General features: G+C 40.3%; 1 protein-coding gene across 1 annotated transcript in view; it reads left to right on the forward strand.

Moving 5' to 3' along the window:
* Window positions 1-20,624, forward strand: part of LOC104961548 (protein diaphanous homolog 1) — an 87,975-nt gene that overhangs the window by 4,376 nt on the left and 62,975 nt on the right. The window contains exons 2-5 of the mRNA XM_010789857.1: window positions 17,065-17,091; window positions 17,781-17,945; window positions 18,469-18,570; window positions 19,737-19,867. Of these exons, the coding sequence (XP_010788159.1) occupies window positions 17,065-17,091; window positions 17,781-17,945; window positions 18,469-18,570; window positions 19,737-19,867 (425 nt within the window). The remainder of the gene's footprint in view (window positions 1-17,064; window positions 17,092-17,780; window positions 17,946-18,468; window positions 18,571-19,736; window positions 19,868-20,624) is intronic.

Here is a 20,624-nt window from a genome sequence, read left to right on the forward strand (position 1 = left end):
CAAGTACATCCTTTCAAACAGAACTTTTTATTGAACATCCAACATTGCAAATGAAATGTTTCATTTGCTCCCAGCTGGGAAAACAGAATGGGGTGGTTGTGTTTCAGGTGCAGTTTAAGGTTGGTCGTATTGCTAGCTTTTGTTGCTACCTCTTTAAAAGAAATGCCGAACACCGCCCGGCTCATTCAAGTCCGTAGGTTCGCCTCGTTGATTTGGCTTGAATCTCAAATATTCCCACACCGGAGATGGAGTTAGGTTTTGCAACCAATTCCATCTAACTTCACTGGTTGATAACCACAGAAGTCGTATCGCAGTTTAATCTGAGCGGATCACTGTTTACCACAGCTCTCCACGCTGCGTTGGAGATGGGTGTAAACAACTCAGACAGGCTGTATGTTTCACTAACAGACTGTATGAAAGTATAAACGGGTCTCAAATCAACTCAACATCATATTAATAATGATGTATGATACAAATATAAGACACAGAAGTCGTATCACAGTTTATCCTGGGCGGATCACAGCTCCACAGCTGAAGACTTCTCCACGCTGCTGTCAAACTGTGAGTAAACAACGTGTGCTTCACTTGGTGGCTGTCTGAAGGTATACACAGGTCTCAGATGGACTTGGTATCACATTTAAGAATGATATTCAGTAATAAGTCTGGCAAAAATAAATGGTTTAAATTATTTATTCAAGCTTGCAATGTTTTGAACACACATCCCCAGTCACCTCATGTGTCTTTTTGTAGTCCTCGCTGTACGCGTCCGCATATCGGCATCGCAACCACAACCTCACACACTGGTACTGAATGTGCATCAAAGTGTTCCTATGGAGCCAAATATACCAAAAGATTGATGTAAACGACAGAAGAAGCGATCAAAATGTGTATTTCCTGGTTATTCGACAAAGGCCACGCCCCTGATACATCTGTCTATACCGTTATAGAATATCACCAGTTGTTCGGCCCGCATCTTATTCGGTAACACCGGCAGACACAGCGCGCCTGGCTAAAATGCTGGTCACATCCTTATGTAAACAAACACGCATGTAAACGGCAATTTATCGAGGTCAGAAAAGTTATCAAGTTCATTTTTATTTATCGTACGATAAGTCAATTAATTGCTTATCGCGACAGGCCTACTTGCAGCGTCAATTTACCTGTTGGGTTACTTCTGTCATCAAATCAAATGGACTGATTTCATCTGAGTGTGCATGTGGACTCACAATAAGAACAGAGTTGGAAATAAAACACATGGGTTCATAACAAATGATTTAGCAATTGGATTGTAGCTCTCTGAATTGAAATCAGATCATAAAAGAGATTTCAAGTTTTAGTTCTTTCCTGATGCATATTGTGACATATTGTCGTCTCATGATCATTTGGCCCATCCTGTAACTGAAGTTGTGTTGCAGCTTTAAAGGAATACCACAATAAAATAATTTCACTCACAACAAGAGCAACATTTTTTACATTTGTATTTATGTGGCACTTGTTGCTCGTTGTCAGACTAACATTTATGCATCTTTGTATTTTGCAAAGGTGCACAAATCGTCACCATTTGGCACGGGTTAAGGTTAGCATGTTGGTGTTGATCATGACTAATAGCAAGGGTAAGTGCACCTTCATTCAAGCAGGAAATCTGGTGCCTGCTGCATGTGCACCTACTTCCTGGGGGAACCACCTCAGCAGAAGCCTAATGTCAAACACGTCCTTGAATGAAGCCAGGTCACGCGTCTTTAATCACAGTCTGACTCGTGTCGTCTGAGGCAAGTGGAGTAGTTAAAATGTGCTTTGTTGCACAGTGGGTGTCTTTTGCCTTCTTTCGTTTTATTTATGTCTGTTCTAGTCCCTATCACTCACACACACACACACACCTAGGCACACACAGACACCTAGGCACACACAGACACCTAGAAGACACACACACACACACACACACACACACACACACACACACACACACACACACACACACACACACACACAGTTCGTGTTCTCTCCATCTCAGTGGAAGAAGAGCATACTGTGAGCTGAAGAATAGGATGACAGAGTGCCAGCATGAAACTCGAGTGCTTTATGGACTGCTAGTGGCAGGGCCCCTTGGCTCGGAGTGAACGGGAGTATTTCAGAGCAAGGCTGAGCAACGGAGCTGCAGTGAGCGACTGGGAGAGAGAGAGAGAAGGGGAGGCAGAAACAGGGAGAGAAGAGAGAGTGTGTAACAGAGAGAGAGAAAAAAGGGAGTGATAAAGAAGCTAGAAAACTGAAATGCAGATAAGAAGATTAATGGAGGTAGAAACATGTTACAGTCAACGATAATAACAAGTTACAGGTGATGGCTTTGGGGAGCTAGAATGACTGATTTCATTCTCAATAGTTTATACGTTCACGCATGTTGCTCCTGTGCACACTCCCCAAGTCAGGGATTTAGTTGCAGGTGTTATTGTTGTTGTGGAAGACAGGTGACATAACTGATGAGATGTAGACAAAAGCACAACAGAAGCAACAGTTTGAATTCACAGGGAGCAGGTTTGCTCTTGTGGATCTTATACATGTTTAACTTAATGAGACCTGTGATGGATAAACATGTAGAGAATGGATTTCTAATAACAAGTTGAAATGAAGACACTTGTTGGAATAATTATGGCTGCAAATAAATATTATATATTTTTATCTGCAGAAGAATCTTTTGGTCTGTAAAATGTCAGAATATAACGTTCAAATATCTATCTCAGTTCTTCAAATCCTCGGATAGACTAATCATTGTCAACGCAATAGTTAAAATAGGTGCATTTACTGCAGCTCTACTCTGCCATGGACGAGCGTAATAATGAATAACATGTACAGAAGTGCTCTCTGTTCGCTGTGCTCCTACTGTGCTTTACAGAAAGAGAGACGAGCAGCTGTTGGCTGAAGAGTTGGGTTTGCTCTGAAGCCTGTTGTGACTGGATGGTAGAGCTCAGTTGTGTAATGAAAGTGCTGTAACACACAGAGGAATGCAGAGTCACCACGCCGCTGAAATAATATACTTAGAGAGGAATCTCTAAGTATCTTCACCTCCGTTGTTTTTTTTGTTTCTGAAGTTTTTTTAATTCCTCATCCCTTTCACTTTGTGAGCCTGTATCAATCAGACAACATCAATTGTCTGAGAGCTGTTTAGTTTTGAAACATCGTTTTGTGTCTATGTAATGGTGGTGGTCCTAGCTTTTTGCTTCAGGCACCAAAGTCTCCAAACTTTCAGCAGCTACCTCTCCACCACCACAGATGTGGAATTTCCTCGTAACATTGCTGTAATATAATTCCCACTCAAATGGACCTAATAACTCAGACTGCTGAATTGTCACATTAACCTTGCTGAATGTTGTAATACATTTGATCATGACTGGCACTTTAATGTGTTATGGCAACTGTGAATAAGAGCTTTGCTGAGACGATGAAGGTCCCCTCTCTTTAGGAAATGTCAAGTATTTCATTCTCTGATGAATCCATAATAAAATAATCATAAGTTGCAGCTCAAGTAGGGATTGCATGATATAGGATTTGACCTCGCTTACTGATTTCAAATAAATAAATAAAACATAATAATCATTGTGAATTTCAATTATCGTGATTATTTTCACATGATTCACTTGAAGGAGAAGAAGCAGCTATGCAGTTAATTTTCTGTTTGTGTCACCATGAACAATTCACAGAAGGCAAGTGTTCTTGTTAGACCAGACCACAGCAACTGCATGCTGCATGCTAAGGAGGAAGTGTTTGTGTTGTTGCTACTACTAATGTCATACTGTCACCTACTAAGCTGATCAGATGCATCCTATTCTGAGACTGCCGTGCAAAGCTAAGTCGTACAGTAGCACCTCCTGACATTGAGCAGACAGGAAGTATGAATAATGGTTGACGAGACGGAAAGAAAAGCTAGGCCGGTTGACAGCTAACTTCTACTGATGAAGAACTGTCGGTGTCATAACTCTCCATTGTCCTTGTCAGAAAGTGCAGCTGACACCCTTTGTGTTACTTGTGTGTTGTTTGTGCATGAAATCAGGCTTTGCAGCCTGCGTTTTCTTTGTGTGTCATATTGTACCATGCATGTGTTGTGCAGTGTTACTGAGAGGCTGTAGAGGAAACTGCATTCTGTTTCTCTGCATGTCATTCTTTGTCATGCTTATTTCCCTCTATCCTGAAAACAACTTTCACCGAATGCCTGTGACGTTTGCATTTGTTGCCTCGAGCTATTTTACCATAGTCAGTTTCACTTGCTCAAATATTTGTTGAAGGATCTCATAGGTTTAAAGTCTAAGCAGGTAAAAGGAATACACAGGCTAGTCCAGATAATGGTGTTTGTTTTTGTTTTGTTGTCTCGTGTCTTTTATTCCAAATAAACGGTCACCTCTGTGTATCTCCTGCACTTTCTGTCAGCGTTAGAGAACGTGGCTCCCTCTCCAGTAGAGCTTTTCTGTTCTTCAGTGGAAAGCTATGAAAATAAAGAACATTTTGTTTTCAAACTTCTCTGACCTCCTAGATGTTCACCTATTGTTCAATTTGCCAGCTGTTAAATCTTACATCTCATTGTCACTCTTTCTAGTTTTGTTTGTGTAAGTGCACACACACACGCATACATATATGTCAGTGTTTCCACCCTGTTATTATTGCTTAAATACTGCGGGCTGTGACAGGAAGTTGTGAAAAAATAACGCTCATGCTTCCGTATTGGTCCGCATTATTTCTTACCCTTATCTCTTTCCTTCCCTGCTTTCCATCCATTGTACAAAGAGGTACCAGTGGTCTACTAAATATGTTTGCACAAAGCCCGCTCCCACATCTTTAGAGGCCTGGATGATGTTAAAACACAGAGCAGGGTTTCATCACAGGAGCTTAAAAGACAGATTTGAAACATTCCAGGCTGCTGTGGAAAGGTATTATTATTGAGTTACTGGACATTGTTTGGAGAAGGGGCAGAAATATCATCACCTTTTCAAACCTTAGATACAATAGAAACCATGGTAGTGGTCTCTATGTTTTGGGCTGTGTTACCCCTCTTCTAGTGTTGTGACCTCAGCTCTGTGTTTGGTTATCAATGAATATTGTGTTGGTCAACAAAATGGGGAAACATTTGCGATTGTGCTTCACAGGTTTACACATGAAAGAGAAGGAAATCCCACAACTAATAAACTGGACATATAAATGTTTGTAATGTTTAATTAAAAAAAGTGATAGACTACGGCTCCTAAGTAGATGAACAGTAAGATCTCATACCACATCACCGAAGCGCTGTACAATATTTTTGTGATGCGATACTTGCTTTAATTATCCTGATACCGTTACTTTTTTCTCCATTAATTAAAAAAACCATTTGTTGACAATTTCAATGCAAGACAGAGGATGGTGTGAAATACAATCACCTGTTTCCTGTCTGCCTCTTAACAGTCAACTGTCCTATAAAAGTGGAATTGCCAAAAAATAACATGATAGAAAGTTACTTACACACCAGAAGCCACATGATGAAGCCTTCGACAGAACGTGCGTTGTGCATTCAAACTGCAGCAACTGTGACTAACTTCTGTACTTTGGTGCTTCTTAAAGACAGACTTGCTGAAGAAGCATATGGCAGGCTTTTGAGTATTGCTTTTTATTATTCTTATTCTCCCAGAGTAAGTCAGGTTGTTGTGCTTATTTAATGTAAACAAAGTGTGTGTGTCCCAACTTTTGTGTTTATACTGTAAAATAAGGCTGACTGAGCTGGCTAAGATATGTCGCTTCATAAGCCGCTGGTCCTTCAGAAGTGCGTGTTGGATGGTAGAATAGTTTTGAAGTCCCCTCCCCCATTGCCTGTTACCTTATGATACTGCCAACTGTATTAAAAAAAAAATGTAGGCAGATGTAAGTCGTCAGCTATGTAGATGAGAAGCCCTTTACATTTGAACTTAGATTATTATTTTATCAGCAATGATAAATATTTTTGAAATAAAATCAGAAATGTAAAATGTATTTATTTATCGTCACCTCATTTAAGTTCATTAACTTACATGAAACTACATGTGTTCTATGACAAAATAGGTATTTGTCGAAATAAAATGTTCTGTACAAGTATGGTTGTATTTTGGCAGTGTTGTGATGGGAGTATAAATACTCTCTGTTTCACTTGTAAGTAGAGAGGTGGATGGACAGACCTGTAGACTGATTCTCACAGATATGAATGCTCCTACCTTTGGTGTGTATGGGGGGGGCTTAGTTAGGATTACAGTGTCAGTCCTCCTCTGTGACTCCCCAGTCCTCACTGACAGATTAAAGCTAATCTCAGACTGCTCTGTACACCACGACTGTAGACAGCACGGGCCTATGTGGCACTCCCACAGCAGTGTCTGCAGGACAGCAGTCTATTCCTGTAGGAATGGAGAAAGACGTTAAGCCATTCAAGGCTGTAGAAGAGATGTAGCTGCTGCACACAAATCCACACCCTGCGGTGTCTTGGCGAGGACTGTAGGAAACTTAGCTTAACCTGAAATCTGTCATTACTTCACATTATAATCACTTTGTTAGCTGATGTATAGTTGAGGCTTTAATAGCCATCGCCAGGTAACGAGTGAATGGCACTGTGTCCACGGCAACATTGTAAAAATATGGAAACATCTTAAATAAAGATTAGTGTTATTTTAGGTTCTCATTTCCATAGAATTCTCTGTGGCTTAGTCTGTACAGTAGGTTTTTATGGAGCTATTTTAAAGAAATAATAGCACTAAAGTCCCTCACATTTAGTCTACTGCCAAATTCGGCTCGGGGGATTTCTGTGGGTATCATAGGGAATGAAGATTGGTTCATTTGAGTTGGTCTATTACACCATATGTTTTACATATCAAAGGAGTTTGGCCTTACATACAGTAGCTGAAGGTGATACATATAGCAGGTATGGTTAGGTGGGCTGCGACATATCTGCACAGCGAAACGTGTGTGTTGATCAATTGTGTTGCTTAAACAACTTCTTATGTGTATGTTTAAATTGTACTGATAACAGCTCATGGTTAATGTCTACATTTAAAAGTCAGTTGAAGGTTAATTAGACTAACATGTGGTCATTGGTGTCCATTTTGAATCTTCAACGGTTCTGCTTGCATATTTGCCTGAACAAATCAAAGACAATGCACTGTTCAAATGATGCAACATATTTGTAGAAATCAGGTTGTGGAAATGACATTGGACTGTACATTGTCATGTTAGCTAATGTAATGAAGGTAACAATCGTATTGTTATTTCCCTATCCGCTCTTGTGTTTGTTTAGTTAACATCATCGTTTGCTATTCGGGTAGCGGCTTGTATCAAATAATAATTAACAGCATATCTTAATCAGCTATGTGCCAGCTTGTGATTCATGGCGTTCAGCTTCTGCATGAGTTCATTCTGCGGCGACACACACACAAGTGAAGAGACGCCAAAACCCACAAACAATGACGGAGAACCTTCATGCGCACTCCCTCTTTAGCTTTGTGCTGTTTCTTTTTTAGGCAGTTATCATTACTTACGCCTGTCTTAGGGCATAGGTGTGTAATGAGCTGGTTGTTCTTGGGCCTCTGAGCCACCATAGGAACAATCCCTGCCTTTGTCTCTGTGAATTCAGAAGGCTGCAGTCATCTGTAGGAGCAGTCAATGATGCACGCATATCAGCCAAGTCTCTGTGCTGTAACAGTGCACCGAGTATGTTAGGTACGAGGGAAGTGGTGAGAATGTGTGTGGGAGACACTTACCAGTTTGTGTGCTAATGTGGAGGTGAAAGTATGGGATTTGTATACAGTATGTGAACATGTGTTACACGAAAACGAAACGAACTGAATACGATATCAAAAAAGTCTAGGGAGTGCTGGAGACGCTGTAGTACATATGCCGGGCCTGTAAGTGGCGCTGTACTTTCGCCACAAAATACACCAAAAGCAGCAAAGACCCTCGAGCATGGTTGCCATGGTTGCCCTTCTGTTTATGCCCCGCGGTGGATTTAGCAACATGTAGTTCATGTAATTCTCCATGTCCACTTGTTGCTGATGGTTGTGGTAGAGGAGCTGTAGATTTTGCACTAACATCTGTAGCCTGGTCAATAGCTACTGACAGTAGCTACTGACCATGCTACAGCAGTGAGCAGCAGAGGTGGGGAGAGGTGGGGCTATGGCTTCATTATCGGGAAATGATCGTATAGGGCGTGCACACGGAGCCGTTTGCCCCCCCAGAGCGTTCAGGTTGCAGATCTATCCACCTTGGGGCCCGTTATCGCTTGCGGGGTCCGTTTCCGTGTTTCCGTTACGACCTCGTGTGAACGAACGGGCTACACGAAAGAGAAAAGTAGCGGATACAACCCGTTTCGTTCTCATAATCTCGTGTAAACAGCACATTAGTTTGTGTGAGGGATCTTACTGCAAAGTGTGCTAATGGATGCTCCACTTGTGAGCAGACGATGTATTGGGTTCAAATGTGCTGTGTGACAGCCTCTTCTCTTCTAAGAAAACAGGGGTTTCTTTTAATGGTTCTTTAGACCTAACACCACCACCAGAGTTATCAGAGTTACCTATCAGAGGTGCAAGTAAGCTAAGGTCTGTGAATTGAGTCATAAAACAAAACAGCTTTCAGAGGTATAACTGGTCTGGATTGGTTACTGCGTCAGGCTAGGTGATGGTCGTGGAGGTAGGCATCGTTTGGTGGCATTTCTTCTCACGATTATCTTGGCAATAAAAATCGCTATGCGTGATATGATCTCAAATATGCTTTTAACTCTTGATTACACTAAGGCACACTGGCATCACTTTGCCTTACAAATAACAAATATATCATCACTGACAGGACCCTACTTTTTTAGTTTACATAATTTGTAGTAAAAATCAAACAATCTTAAAGATGTTATCACAAGATGCCCCAGCATACACTTAAGTCTGAGATAAATAAATAATAACACAATAACAAGTGGTGTTGCAACTATGGCACTACTATTTTTTACTTTACACTTGTTTGGATCTAAAAATGGTAGGGCTGTCAGTCGATTAAAATATTTCATCGCGATTAATCGCATGATGTCCATAGTTAAATGCGATTAATCGCATGATGTCCATAGTTAAATGCGATTAATCGCATGATGTCCATAGTTAAATGCGATTAATCGCACATGTTCTAAATGTACCTTAGAGGAATATTTTTCAAGTTTTTAATACTCTTATCAACATATGAGTGGACAAATATGCTTTATGCAAATGTTTGTTTATTATCATGGAACAATGACAAATATCCTCCTGAATATTCTCAATACAACAACCTGGAACCTCTCTCTCTCTTACACTCTCTCCCAACCCTGTCTACTTCTCTGCACTGAGCCAGTTGCTCAAACAGACAAGCCTGTTTACGGTTGTCGGTGAAATGTCGCTCCTCTGTCTTTATAACAGTCAAAGCATGAGACTGAAGTTCCCCCCTAGGGTCAAAATAATGCGCTGTGATGTGCAGTCCACAAGTTGGATGCTATCCAAATTAACTAACGCATCCCCGCGTCCTCCACAATGTTAAGCTGTAGCCACCCATTTAGCTATCGCTGTTGAAAGCTTGCTGCTCGTAGGCGCCGTGTCCAAGCGTCTCTCCGGCAAACTTTCAAGCGTAGTCTGCCGCAAGCGAGCGGCAGGAGCGGGGCTGTCAGCGTCAGCTGTGTGCTTGGCTTGCTGTTTAAAACACCTTTTTTTGTATCCATATCTCTCGCTAGAATCTCCCACCATCCAGCTAACAACAACAACAACAACGTCAAGCCTTTGGGCTCTGAAACTACGGGGCGGGCCGAGGACAAATACACATTACACACGTTAAAATAATTAGTGGCGTTAAAAAATGTAACGCCACTAAACGCGTTATCTTGACAGCCCTTCAGAATAGTCAAACAAAATATGTTTGTGGGGGTTGACCATATTTTCTTTTAGGGCCGTTTTTCTCTTTTCCTGACCCATATATGAATATAGGCAAGGCAATCCCCTCTTGTGATGATGTTCCCAAGGAGAAAGTCCCAGAAAAATGTAGTGTTTTTTTTTTTATAAACTTGTGTTATTGGTAAATGGTTATAGTCAGTTATATTCATGTATGTTGAAAATGTATTATCAAACTCAATTTTGAAATTAAATGATTAAATGTAATGTGATAATACAAGATGAATTAAACAAATGTCATGACATTTGAATATTAAAGTGTATTCAGTCGATGTGAGGCGACAGACAGGAAGGGATGCAACAAGAGTGACATGGCAACAGTGGCGTCCCTTGTTTAAAGTAGAGGGGGGTGGTTGGCTTTTGTGTCTCCATTAACAACAGTAGACCAACTACGAGGAGCAGTCATGCAGCAAACATGCCCCACTTGCCCCGACATATACAATCATAGGCAGTTAGTGCACTCAAACGCACCTTGAGTCGGTGGGTCGCTGAGGCGTGTCGGGGCATAAAGTGCGGCGTGGAGAAGATCGGATGTGAAAGAATTGGAAGAGGTCAAATGCAGCTAGTTGTAGTGGAGAGGAGACCTGTGAAGTTTGGACCTCAGCTCTCCTTTGCCTCTTTTTCTGTAAGGTTTCAAAGTTAATGTTTGTCATATGTTGCTTAGAAGTTGTAACTACACTGGCATGTGTCAACAGACAGGGTTCCTCTGAAACAAGATTACAACATTACGCTCTTTTAGTAGAATACTCAAATATTGTTCTTGGATAGCTCAAAAGGGGCCCATCATGTTCAGGGTGTGAAATGTCATCTTAGGGTAAACATTTCAAAGTGAATTGAGGAACCCTGTTAACCAATCAGCTTTGTTTGTGTGTGCAGTACATCTGGGTTGAACTTGTAATTTCCTGCTTGACAGTATTACTAGGAAACTTTTCGGTTGGGTGTGCCTGCCCAAGTGCAGCTTCCCACTGTGTCACATCATGATTACTATGTGTATGTAGCCATGGCAACAATTTAAGCAATACAATGACGCACACACTACCCTGTATCTCCCCAGTTTTTAAGGTTCACTGGCCAGAAGTTTTCATATTTCATATATATCGCGAAACAACACCCATCTTTCCTCCAAATACACATTAGGAATAATGTGTTCTCTTTTACAATTACATCACCCTCCATCTCCAACCCCACTTTCACCCGCCCCCTGGCCCTCTCAGTACATTCACCCAGGACCTAATCCGTCCCCACTGACTACTCCTCCAGAAATATTATAACCCCAATACCCCCTTTTACCCATAATGCAACAGAACACACCCAGAAAAGTGCAGTCGTCCCACATCCATCTTAACACACAGGTCATTTCTTTCCTCAGTGGTTTTATGGGATTATTTCCTGTGTTATACATTTGATAGGCATACAAATAAAGTTTTATGTTTAGTTTGGCAATGTACAAAGTGGTGTTAATTATCTATAGATCGGCAATTCACTTTTTTATTAATATTCGTTCTTTACTTTTTTCATGTTGCAATCCAGCTTTATGGGCTTTCTTGCCTTTTATAACGAAGGTCCCTGGCCAGTCCCCAGCTGCTGCTCAAACCGGCAGACAAGGCCGAGACAGAGACAGAACCATTGAACCTCGCTAACAGGCAGGGCTTGACACTAATTCTTGCCTGGAGATCACTGATAAATAACTCATGTTGACAAAACAGAAATATATGTAAATCTAGCTTATGTTGGACTTTAAGACCCCCAGTCCATTCATTTGAACACATTTGATTGCAAAGACCTTCTCAAAGTTTAAGGACAGTTTACCGTCCAGTGGCTATAATCCTGATTTAATAAGAAAACTTTACTAGTGTGTCTCACAGACTTTCTAATTGGTCAGCATCATGGCCGATCTCAGTGCTATCTGTGCTGCCGTAACAATACATTTTAGGTTGTGCATGTCATAACTGTATAGGGCTATGATTATCAGAGAGATGTTGCCTACCGGATATATTCTACTGCAAATAATATACCATGAAACATTAAGGCTTTTGTTTTGTGATGATGAATACTAAAATATACGCATATCTGTAGACAAATTAGTATTTTACAGGAATGTTGTATCTTCCTGGTCGAATGCACTTATTGTAAGTCGCTTTGGATAAAAGCGTCAGCTAAATGCAATGTAATGTAATGTAATGTAATGAATGAAGCTAATGCAGGATATAAGAAAGATTGACTTGTAATGATGGGGTGTTATTCACCTAATTTGTAAATCAAGCCCTAAGACAAATACAAAACATGTCACATCCTTATCACATTTGTAATTATATCGGTATACAAACAATAATTGTCCCCATTGCACAGCCCAGCCATTAAACTATTGTGCATCAATCAAACACAACACAACTGTTGGTACTTCACTGAAAACGTGGCCTCTCTGTTTTCTGTCAGTCTGCATTTACTTAGTTGTCTTGCTTTGATTGACATAATCTCTCTCACCACCCTTAGGACCTGCTGCCTCAATATGTGTGTGGGGCAGGTGCTCACACACACACAAACACCAGCAGTGTGTGACTGTCTCATTATATCGCTGTCAGTGTCACAAGCCAAATGCATCTGCTGATTTGTGTTCTCTTAGGCTGTCTGGTCCTACAGACGAGCCCATTCCCCATCCTCCTTATTTCTGCCTCTGCCTTCAAGGCTGTGTACTAACGCTCCCTCTGGAACACTTAGGCTCAACGTGCGTGTGTATGTGTGGATGTTTGCATGTGTGGATGTTTTGTAAAGGGCTTTGTGTCGGCACTGGAGGGGGTTTGTCCTGCAAAGAAAATTGCAAAGAAGCAATCAGTGCATTGTGTTTCATTTCCTAATTTTATAAATATCCTCTCACTTGCAAATTAGCAGTTTTAATTTCCACCAACACCTATCATAAACAAATACTCATTACATTTTGTAAGGTGAACTTTTTTTCAACCTAACCCTAATTGTGTGGATTCTTTTTCAGTGTTGTTAGGGATCAATGTCACTGACACGAAAATCCTTTTCATGATGGTATACTTGAGCAGCGTAATGATTTAGTATCATTGTTTATGGACGGTCAGTGGATTATATAATCATATCATGCTTTCTTTTTACAAAATCTTCTTTAAAGGGGACCTATCATGCAAAATGCGACTTTGTACGTCTTTTATACATGAATACGTGTCCACGGTGTGTCGGGGAACTCACCAAGTGTCAGAAAACACAATCCTCTCTCTTTTCCTCCATACCCAAATCTCTAAAAAGGTGGCTGCAACGGATCTGATACAGACTGATCCAGATTTGAATTGTTTTCTACGTCACAAAAGGGGTGCTCCGCCTATATGGGCAACTCTCCACCTATCAGGGGAATGTGGGGTTGGGCCACGGCCGGCCATTGCAGCTCGAAAGCGCTGGAGACACTGTAGTACATATGCCAGGCATGTAAGTGGCGCTGTAGTCTGCCACAAAAGCAGCGAAGAAGACTTCCGGGGGCGTGGTCAGCTGCAGCTCATTTGCATTAAAGCTACGTCACAGAATCAGCCCTTGCAAAAACAGGGCTGGAAAGAGCAAATAGAGTGAAATGAGGCATGGCTAAAATGCAGGATCTGTTTGGTATTTTGAAAAAAAAAACTATATTTATATACTTTATATAGGTATGGCCCTACAATATATTGTTCAAATATAGCATGATAGGTCCACTTTAAGTTGATATATGATATACATGTAATTCAAATCTAACACAAAGTCAGTTTTGAAAGAGTTCTGTCTCAATTGATGCTTAACAGTGAAAAACAGTTGCAGATAGACAGTTACGTTTTTTGATGCATATTTTTACTGTCAATGACATTTGCTGTATATCTGAAAATATTCTTTTTACTATTGAGGTATAAAATTCAGCTATATTCCAGCTGTATAAGCAACCAGTTTCAATACTTTGCTCAATAGCATTTGCTCACATTTATTTAACGGAGGCTCTGGTACTTTTAAACTAATTCTGAGGCGATTCATTGTTGCCTTCATGCTTCCTCTCAGACAGAGACACAGTTCAGGCCCGTTTGAAGCCCTCGAAGACAGCCGTGGCTCTAACACTCTAACACTGTGGTGAATGTATATATGAGTGCATGTATTGTCAACTGCACTCGTGGGATGAAAAGCGGAACTGAACACTTTACACACATTTTTCTCTTCCTTCGCATTTATCTCTATCACTGTCTTCCTCCTTCCTCATATTCAGTTTCCTGAGCGATTATTTCCCACAATCCTCTGTGCCCGCTGTTAGCTGTATGTTTCCGTTTTGTGGGCTAGTAGCACCACAACAGCTGTGTGTGTCTGTGTTTCAGCCCCTGTCTGTGTTCATGGGTAAGTGGGCTGTTTAATGGCAGCTGTGTAAGCGGAAGCATCCTTCCCTTGAATGCTCTCCACATAATCTAAGTGCCTTTTTCTTTCTCCCTCCTCTTTACCTATTCTCTTGATCGAGGTGAACCTGTCCATCTGTAGCTGTTATCGTAGGCAGCCCACATTATTGTAGGTTTAAAGAGGTGTAAAGGCCCTTGACAATTGCACAGGAATTCTTAATTACTACTAGGGATGCGCCGATCACATGACGTAAAATATGTGACACTTTTCTCTGTGCGCGGCAAAACAAGCTCGCCAAAATGGCTTCACCAGTCTGGCAGTATTTTAAGGTGTCCGAAAAAGACCGTAAAATAGCGGTATGCAACGTGTGTGAAGCAGAAATCCTGATACTGATTCCGATGATCGGCCCCAAAATTGGCGATCGGAGCATCACTAATTACTACAATAAGGTTATGAGAAAACCTATAAAGAATTAGACAAAATAATACATACCCTTTGTGTGTGTGTGTGTGTGTGTGTGTGTGTGTGTGTGTGTGTGTGTGTGTGTGTGTGTGTGTGTGTGTGTGTGCAGAGCAGAGCAGAGCAGAGCAGATCAGATTTCAGCATTCATTCAGTGCCTTTCTCAACATAATTTATTTCCTTTAAAACATGACATTGTTTGTCAAGGCTGTCAGCAGGTGTTCGCACAAACAAACAAACAAAAACATTTTGATTGCCACCAGAAAAGAATAAAGCATTAGTCATTCTTTAGTGTGAAACTTTAGTCAGACTTTAGTAATGACACGGGAAGCATTGCTACTTTCTGGCCTTTCTCTTAATGGGATCTTTTACTATTCTAATTTGAGTTTTAATGATACTATAAAATCATTTTGATGTTGCAGTAGTTGCTCCCTTAAGAACTTTTTAGGGCTTGTGTGAATGTTTTAAAGACTGTTGTAAACGTCTCTTCTGGGTGTTCTAGGAAGCACTAATGGTTGAATCTAGACACCTAAAAGCAAAGATGTATGCATTTACACCAGCAGGATCAACATGATGCAAAGCAAACGTATCGCAGTAGGCTGTATATAGGAATGTTCTGTCCTATGTTTAGTTTTCTAGACCTATTTTCCTTTAGAGCTTTGAGGCAATGAGCAAACTGGAGGTAAAAGGTAAACAATAAAATACATTTTGACTCTCGCTGACAACAATAAGTGGAGCACTGAAGACAATGGGATGAAACAATCTCAGTTGCAAAAGATGTCACCAGATATATTGCTATAATGTGCCACTTTACACTTTTAAGCTGTTTAGGTCTATACTTTTTACCATTTATATTAACCTCAAAGAGAAGCGCACTTTTCAGAGAATATTAGATAGAAATATATATCATCGGAATATAAAGTATACGGGAAAACACAAATTCAGCAAATAAACACCCGAAGTTATAGAATAGTAACTATGAAAAAATAAATAAATAATACACTATGATCACTTTGACTGTTTTACCATTACTGTCACTTTGATTGAGTGCTTGCTCTCACAACACGGCAGGAGTCCTCTACATGTTGATGAGTTCGGTGTAATAATAATATGAATATCTTGAATTGTTAAAGTTGCAGATACCTACAATCATGTTTATTATTTTCTCTTTTGGTCTTGTCTTTGCTTCAACAAGAAACTCGATCTTGACTTCATTCAAATTGGATTCAAATTCAACCAACTGAATTTATAATATCAGTTTACTCTGTTTGCAACAGAATAGCTGATACATGAGATCAACAAGCAGCAACGCCACAACAACCTGTTTAAACCTTTTCAAGTTTAAATTCAGTTTCAAAAAGCTTTTCCTACCTGGAGTTGTTTTGTCTACCAACAGACACACACAGGCTAATGCACCTTTCCTACACAGGGTCAGCATCAGTGAATAGCACTGCTTTGACTACGTTTGTGTGCTCTTTAAATGAGAAGACTTTGACCTCTCTGCCTCTGGGACTGACCCCCCCCCAAGGTTAACTCACTTTGGATTTATTGTACGTTGTTTACGTAGTGAGGCACTTGGAAGTGTCTTGTGACTTTTGCTTTCCTCTGTCAAAATATGTGGAAAAAGTATTGACTTGATCTTGTAATACTAGGCCAGCTTTCAATCAAGAACTAAATGTGGATATCGTCGTACTTTAACTTTGATAAGGTTCTTGAAAGCAGTGTTTTTCACTTCAGGCTCATCCCCTATTCCCCGCTACTTCGTAACCTTAATATTGGTTCTGAATGATGTATCTGTTATTTGCCTAGCTTGGGCTTTGTCAGGGGCATGTGCTTGAGTTTCTGCTAACATTGGGTTTCCTATGGGAACATTAGTAGAGCTAGCCTGACACCTTGTGGCCAAGAGATGCAAATGTATTTTACATATATTAGAGTTGGCCATTTCCACGATTGAAAAATGTATTAATGTCTCTGAGCCTTTGACTGATCAGTGTTGACTGCTGATCTGCTGCCTATTGGTCACTCGTGTATTTAAGACCTTTGATTTCCTCAACTTTAACTCCAATTTAATGAAATGAATTCTCTATAAATGTGTATCAATTCAGTTATGAAAGTGATTTGTTGATGGTGTTTCCTTCTGTCCTACCGTTAATCTCCTATAAACTCTGTAGACAGTTTCTTGGATCTGTTTCCTGTTTTATTTAATTTCTGTCTAATTGATTCTTTCTCTTTTTCTCCCTCAATCCGTTTGTTTGATATTCCTTCCCTTCCATTAAATGTTTCTCCCCATCATCCATTCGTCCGTTTATAGAAACTCAAACGCCTGATTCCTGACGAGGTAGGTTTGTTATTGCGTTCGACCATCACATATGTGCTTGTCCATTTCTCCGTGTTACCTATAACTCAACTGACAATTATCCATTTCCTGTCATGTTCACAATGTCTGCCACACAAACCTTATCCACAATAACACAAATGTTTTTAAGTGCGTGTTTTGTCCTGTGCTGTACTCACACTGTATGTGCATGCTTTTAGGATGCACTCATGGAGGAGTCATACTTATATTAACAGATTACTATTCATAAATCATTGTCCACGGTCACTGTCAGAATGTGCCAAGATTACATGTATAACCAAAAATGTATGTTCTTCAACACAAGGTTTAACACATGACCACACAAAGTCATTTTCTTTTACAATTCCTTTATCAAACAATGAGTGTTATGCTCTGCTCGTGTCAGCGCTCACTGCATGTGTGAAATGTCTGTTGGCAAAATGTTTGACGTCTTTAATCCCTAATCCTCGTCTCACTTTGTTGAAAGGTTTCTACTGTTTTATTACTAAACAGAAAATACTAAAACTCATTTACAAATAGCCCTCATGCATTTTATATTTGTTCATTTGTTTAACATTGGGAGTTGATTAGGGATTGCTAGCTTGTTCTGTGTCCTTACTGTGATGCTTACACTGTTTGTTTTCCCTCCGACCCCTTTCCTCTAACCCGTGTCATGTCGTCTGATAATCCAGTTGGAGCGTTTCACCAGCATGAGGATGAAGAAGGACAAGGAGAAGCCCGGCCCGGTCCCAAGTCAGCGGCACTCTTCAGCGGCTAACTACGAGATCAACGCTCAGAGTCCCATGCTGCACGATCTTTCAGATGAATCTGTCCTGGACCTGTTCGAACAGATGCTGGTGAGAAAGACTGTGTTGGTTTGTGTGGGAAAGAGTTAGCTTTTGGAGAATGACCCGTCCACCATGTCCTGTGAACAGCCATGGAAACGTGTACATTGTATATTCCTCTCACAGATACCTTCATTATTTCTGTGTATGCTCCCAATATGTATGCTTTAACACAAATGTGAAGTACTTCCTTTAAACACAAAACACACATTTCTTGCGACTTAAATGTTTGCATTTCTAAAAGTTATGACATTATCTAATAATTCTCCTCATTATCTGACTTAGCAAATCCAAAGCTCACACTTTTAGACTTCTGTTAAAGCATCCATTATCATCTCACTGGGGGCTTTATATCCCTTGCCTTCAATTTAGTAAAGACTATAAGGAAAATATCTCATAAAATACAAAAGTGTTTTCCATTTTAGTATGCATTTTCTGTTTGTTAATTGCATGAGTCTACAGATGAAAATGTCATCATGCACTGATCATCATCCAACCGTATTTGTCTCCTCTTCTTCCTCCTGCCTTTCTTCAGGTGGATATGAACCTGAATGGGGAGAAGCAGCAGCCTCTCAGGGCAAAAGACATTATGATCAAACGAGAGATGGTCTCCCAGTACCTCCACACGTCTAAAGCGGTCAGTACCAAAATACACATTGCTTATTGTGCTGCAGGGAATTTACAGACGGCTTCATGCAAGTTGTTGTTTTTCAGAAGAACTAAACGGTTGGGCCTTTAAATGCCGTATTGTCCTGTTCTAAACACATAGTGCCCCATATGGGTTTTCTCATGTTTATTTTTAAAACCAAAGTGATCAAATATATGAAAGCAGAAGGATTTTTTTTTAGGCCAAATGAGAAAAGTGATCCGATCATACAGTGACACTATTATATTTGTGGTGGCGTTTTAATCCGTGTCTACATTTAATAACCTATTCTCTGTCGGGGTTGTGGGTTTTGACGCGCCAAATACATTTAGCTGAGATCGTTGTTGAATCAGATCAGTTTTATTAATTGATCCAAACGGCATAGAAACAGGAAGACACATTTCCTCGCTTCATAGTAACTCAAAGTTATCAGTATCAAAAGGAGCACTCTTCCCCTTCTCATCACAATCAGCTGTGTCCCATTGTCCTGCCATATATAGGCATTTAGACATGCACGCGATACCTGACGCACATTTGGTAACAAATAAGTGAGCCTTAAATGAATATCTTTTAAACCATAGTGTGACTCACAAAAATAAATGATTAAGAGTTTAATCTAAATCCTTATATAATTATTAAGCCTAATATTCAAACCATAATGACTAAATGAAAATGGCTCTAACAATATTTGATTAATTGATTACTCAAATGTGGAGTCAAATGCCTTCCCTTGACTCTGTGTTCAGGGATCCCTTTCCTTTGCTTTGTTATAGACATTATACAAATATGTTCCCTGGTGAATGTAGAGTCAATAAAAAGCACAACCAGCCTTAGAAAGACCAGCTACCATTGCATAATTGGGTAAATGAAGCAGCATGTATAAAATAATCCAAAATAGTGAAAGAGTAGCTCGAAGGACCTATATACACAAGCACAGATGGTTCCTAACAGTTCATTTAACTTTGAAATAAGCCTATTAAGAGAAAATACTGCGCACAGTACCCTTGAAATCTGCTAATCAAAATGTAAATGTAGGCTTGAATGTTGCCCTTGGTGCCCTGCCACGTGCTTGCTTGTAAAGAGAACACCAATTACAACCTGTAACAAGATGCATATAAATGCTAAAAAACAGAGTGATTTTGTATTTGTTGATTTAGGGTCAAAGCCAGAAGGAGAGCACCAAATCAGCCATGATGTACATCCAGGAGTTAAAGTCAGACTACAGAGACGTACAGCTGCTGAGCTGTCTGGAATCTCTGCGAGTCTCACTCAACAACAACCCTGTCAGGTAACACACACACACACACACACACACACACACACACACACACACACACACACACCCAGGTACACACATATATCCAGGTACACACACACAGTGATATCCAGGTACACACAGTGTCAATTCAAATAACACATCAAACCAGATTCATGCAATNCCGTGTTGTAGTGAGAACGCGCTAGAGTGAGGGGGGCCCCCAAGCCAAAGCTCGCTTAGGGTCCCCAAAAGTCTAGGTGTGTATGTCACTCACATACACACACACACACGCACATACACGCACATACACACACACGCACATACACACACACGCACATACACACACACACACACACACACACACACACACACACCCAGGTACACACATATATCCAGGTACACACACACAGTGATATCCAGGTACACACAGTGTCAATTCAAATAACACATCAAACCAGATTCATGCAATAACTCCTTCAAATGAACTGTGTCAATCTCCTTGTGTGATCTCGAGGCCTCGATCCAATTGAAACTTCACTGATCTTTAATTATCGCCATGTAACTTGACAGAACTCAAGCCCTTTTACAAAGAAAGAGAAATAAGCATTGCAGTGTCTTCAGGTGCAAAGGTGATATCATCCTATTTACATATGCTTCACTTGCTAATTAAGAAGCTTTTATTTTAAAAAGCTGACTTAAAGGTAGCAACATTTTGTTCCTCACACAGCTGTGGTAGATATGGCCCTACATTTATTTTATTTTTTTCGATTACAATATTCTAGAAACA

This window comes from Notothenia coriiceps, unplaced genomic scaffold, assembly GCF_000735185.1.
Source record: "Notothenia coriiceps isolate Sejong01 unplaced genomic scaffold, NC01 NC01_scaffold00033420, whole genome shotgun sequence".
In the NCBI taxonomy this organism is placed as follows: Eukaryota; Metazoa; Chordata; class Actinopteri; order Perciformes; family Nototheniidae; genus Notothenia; species Notothenia coriiceps.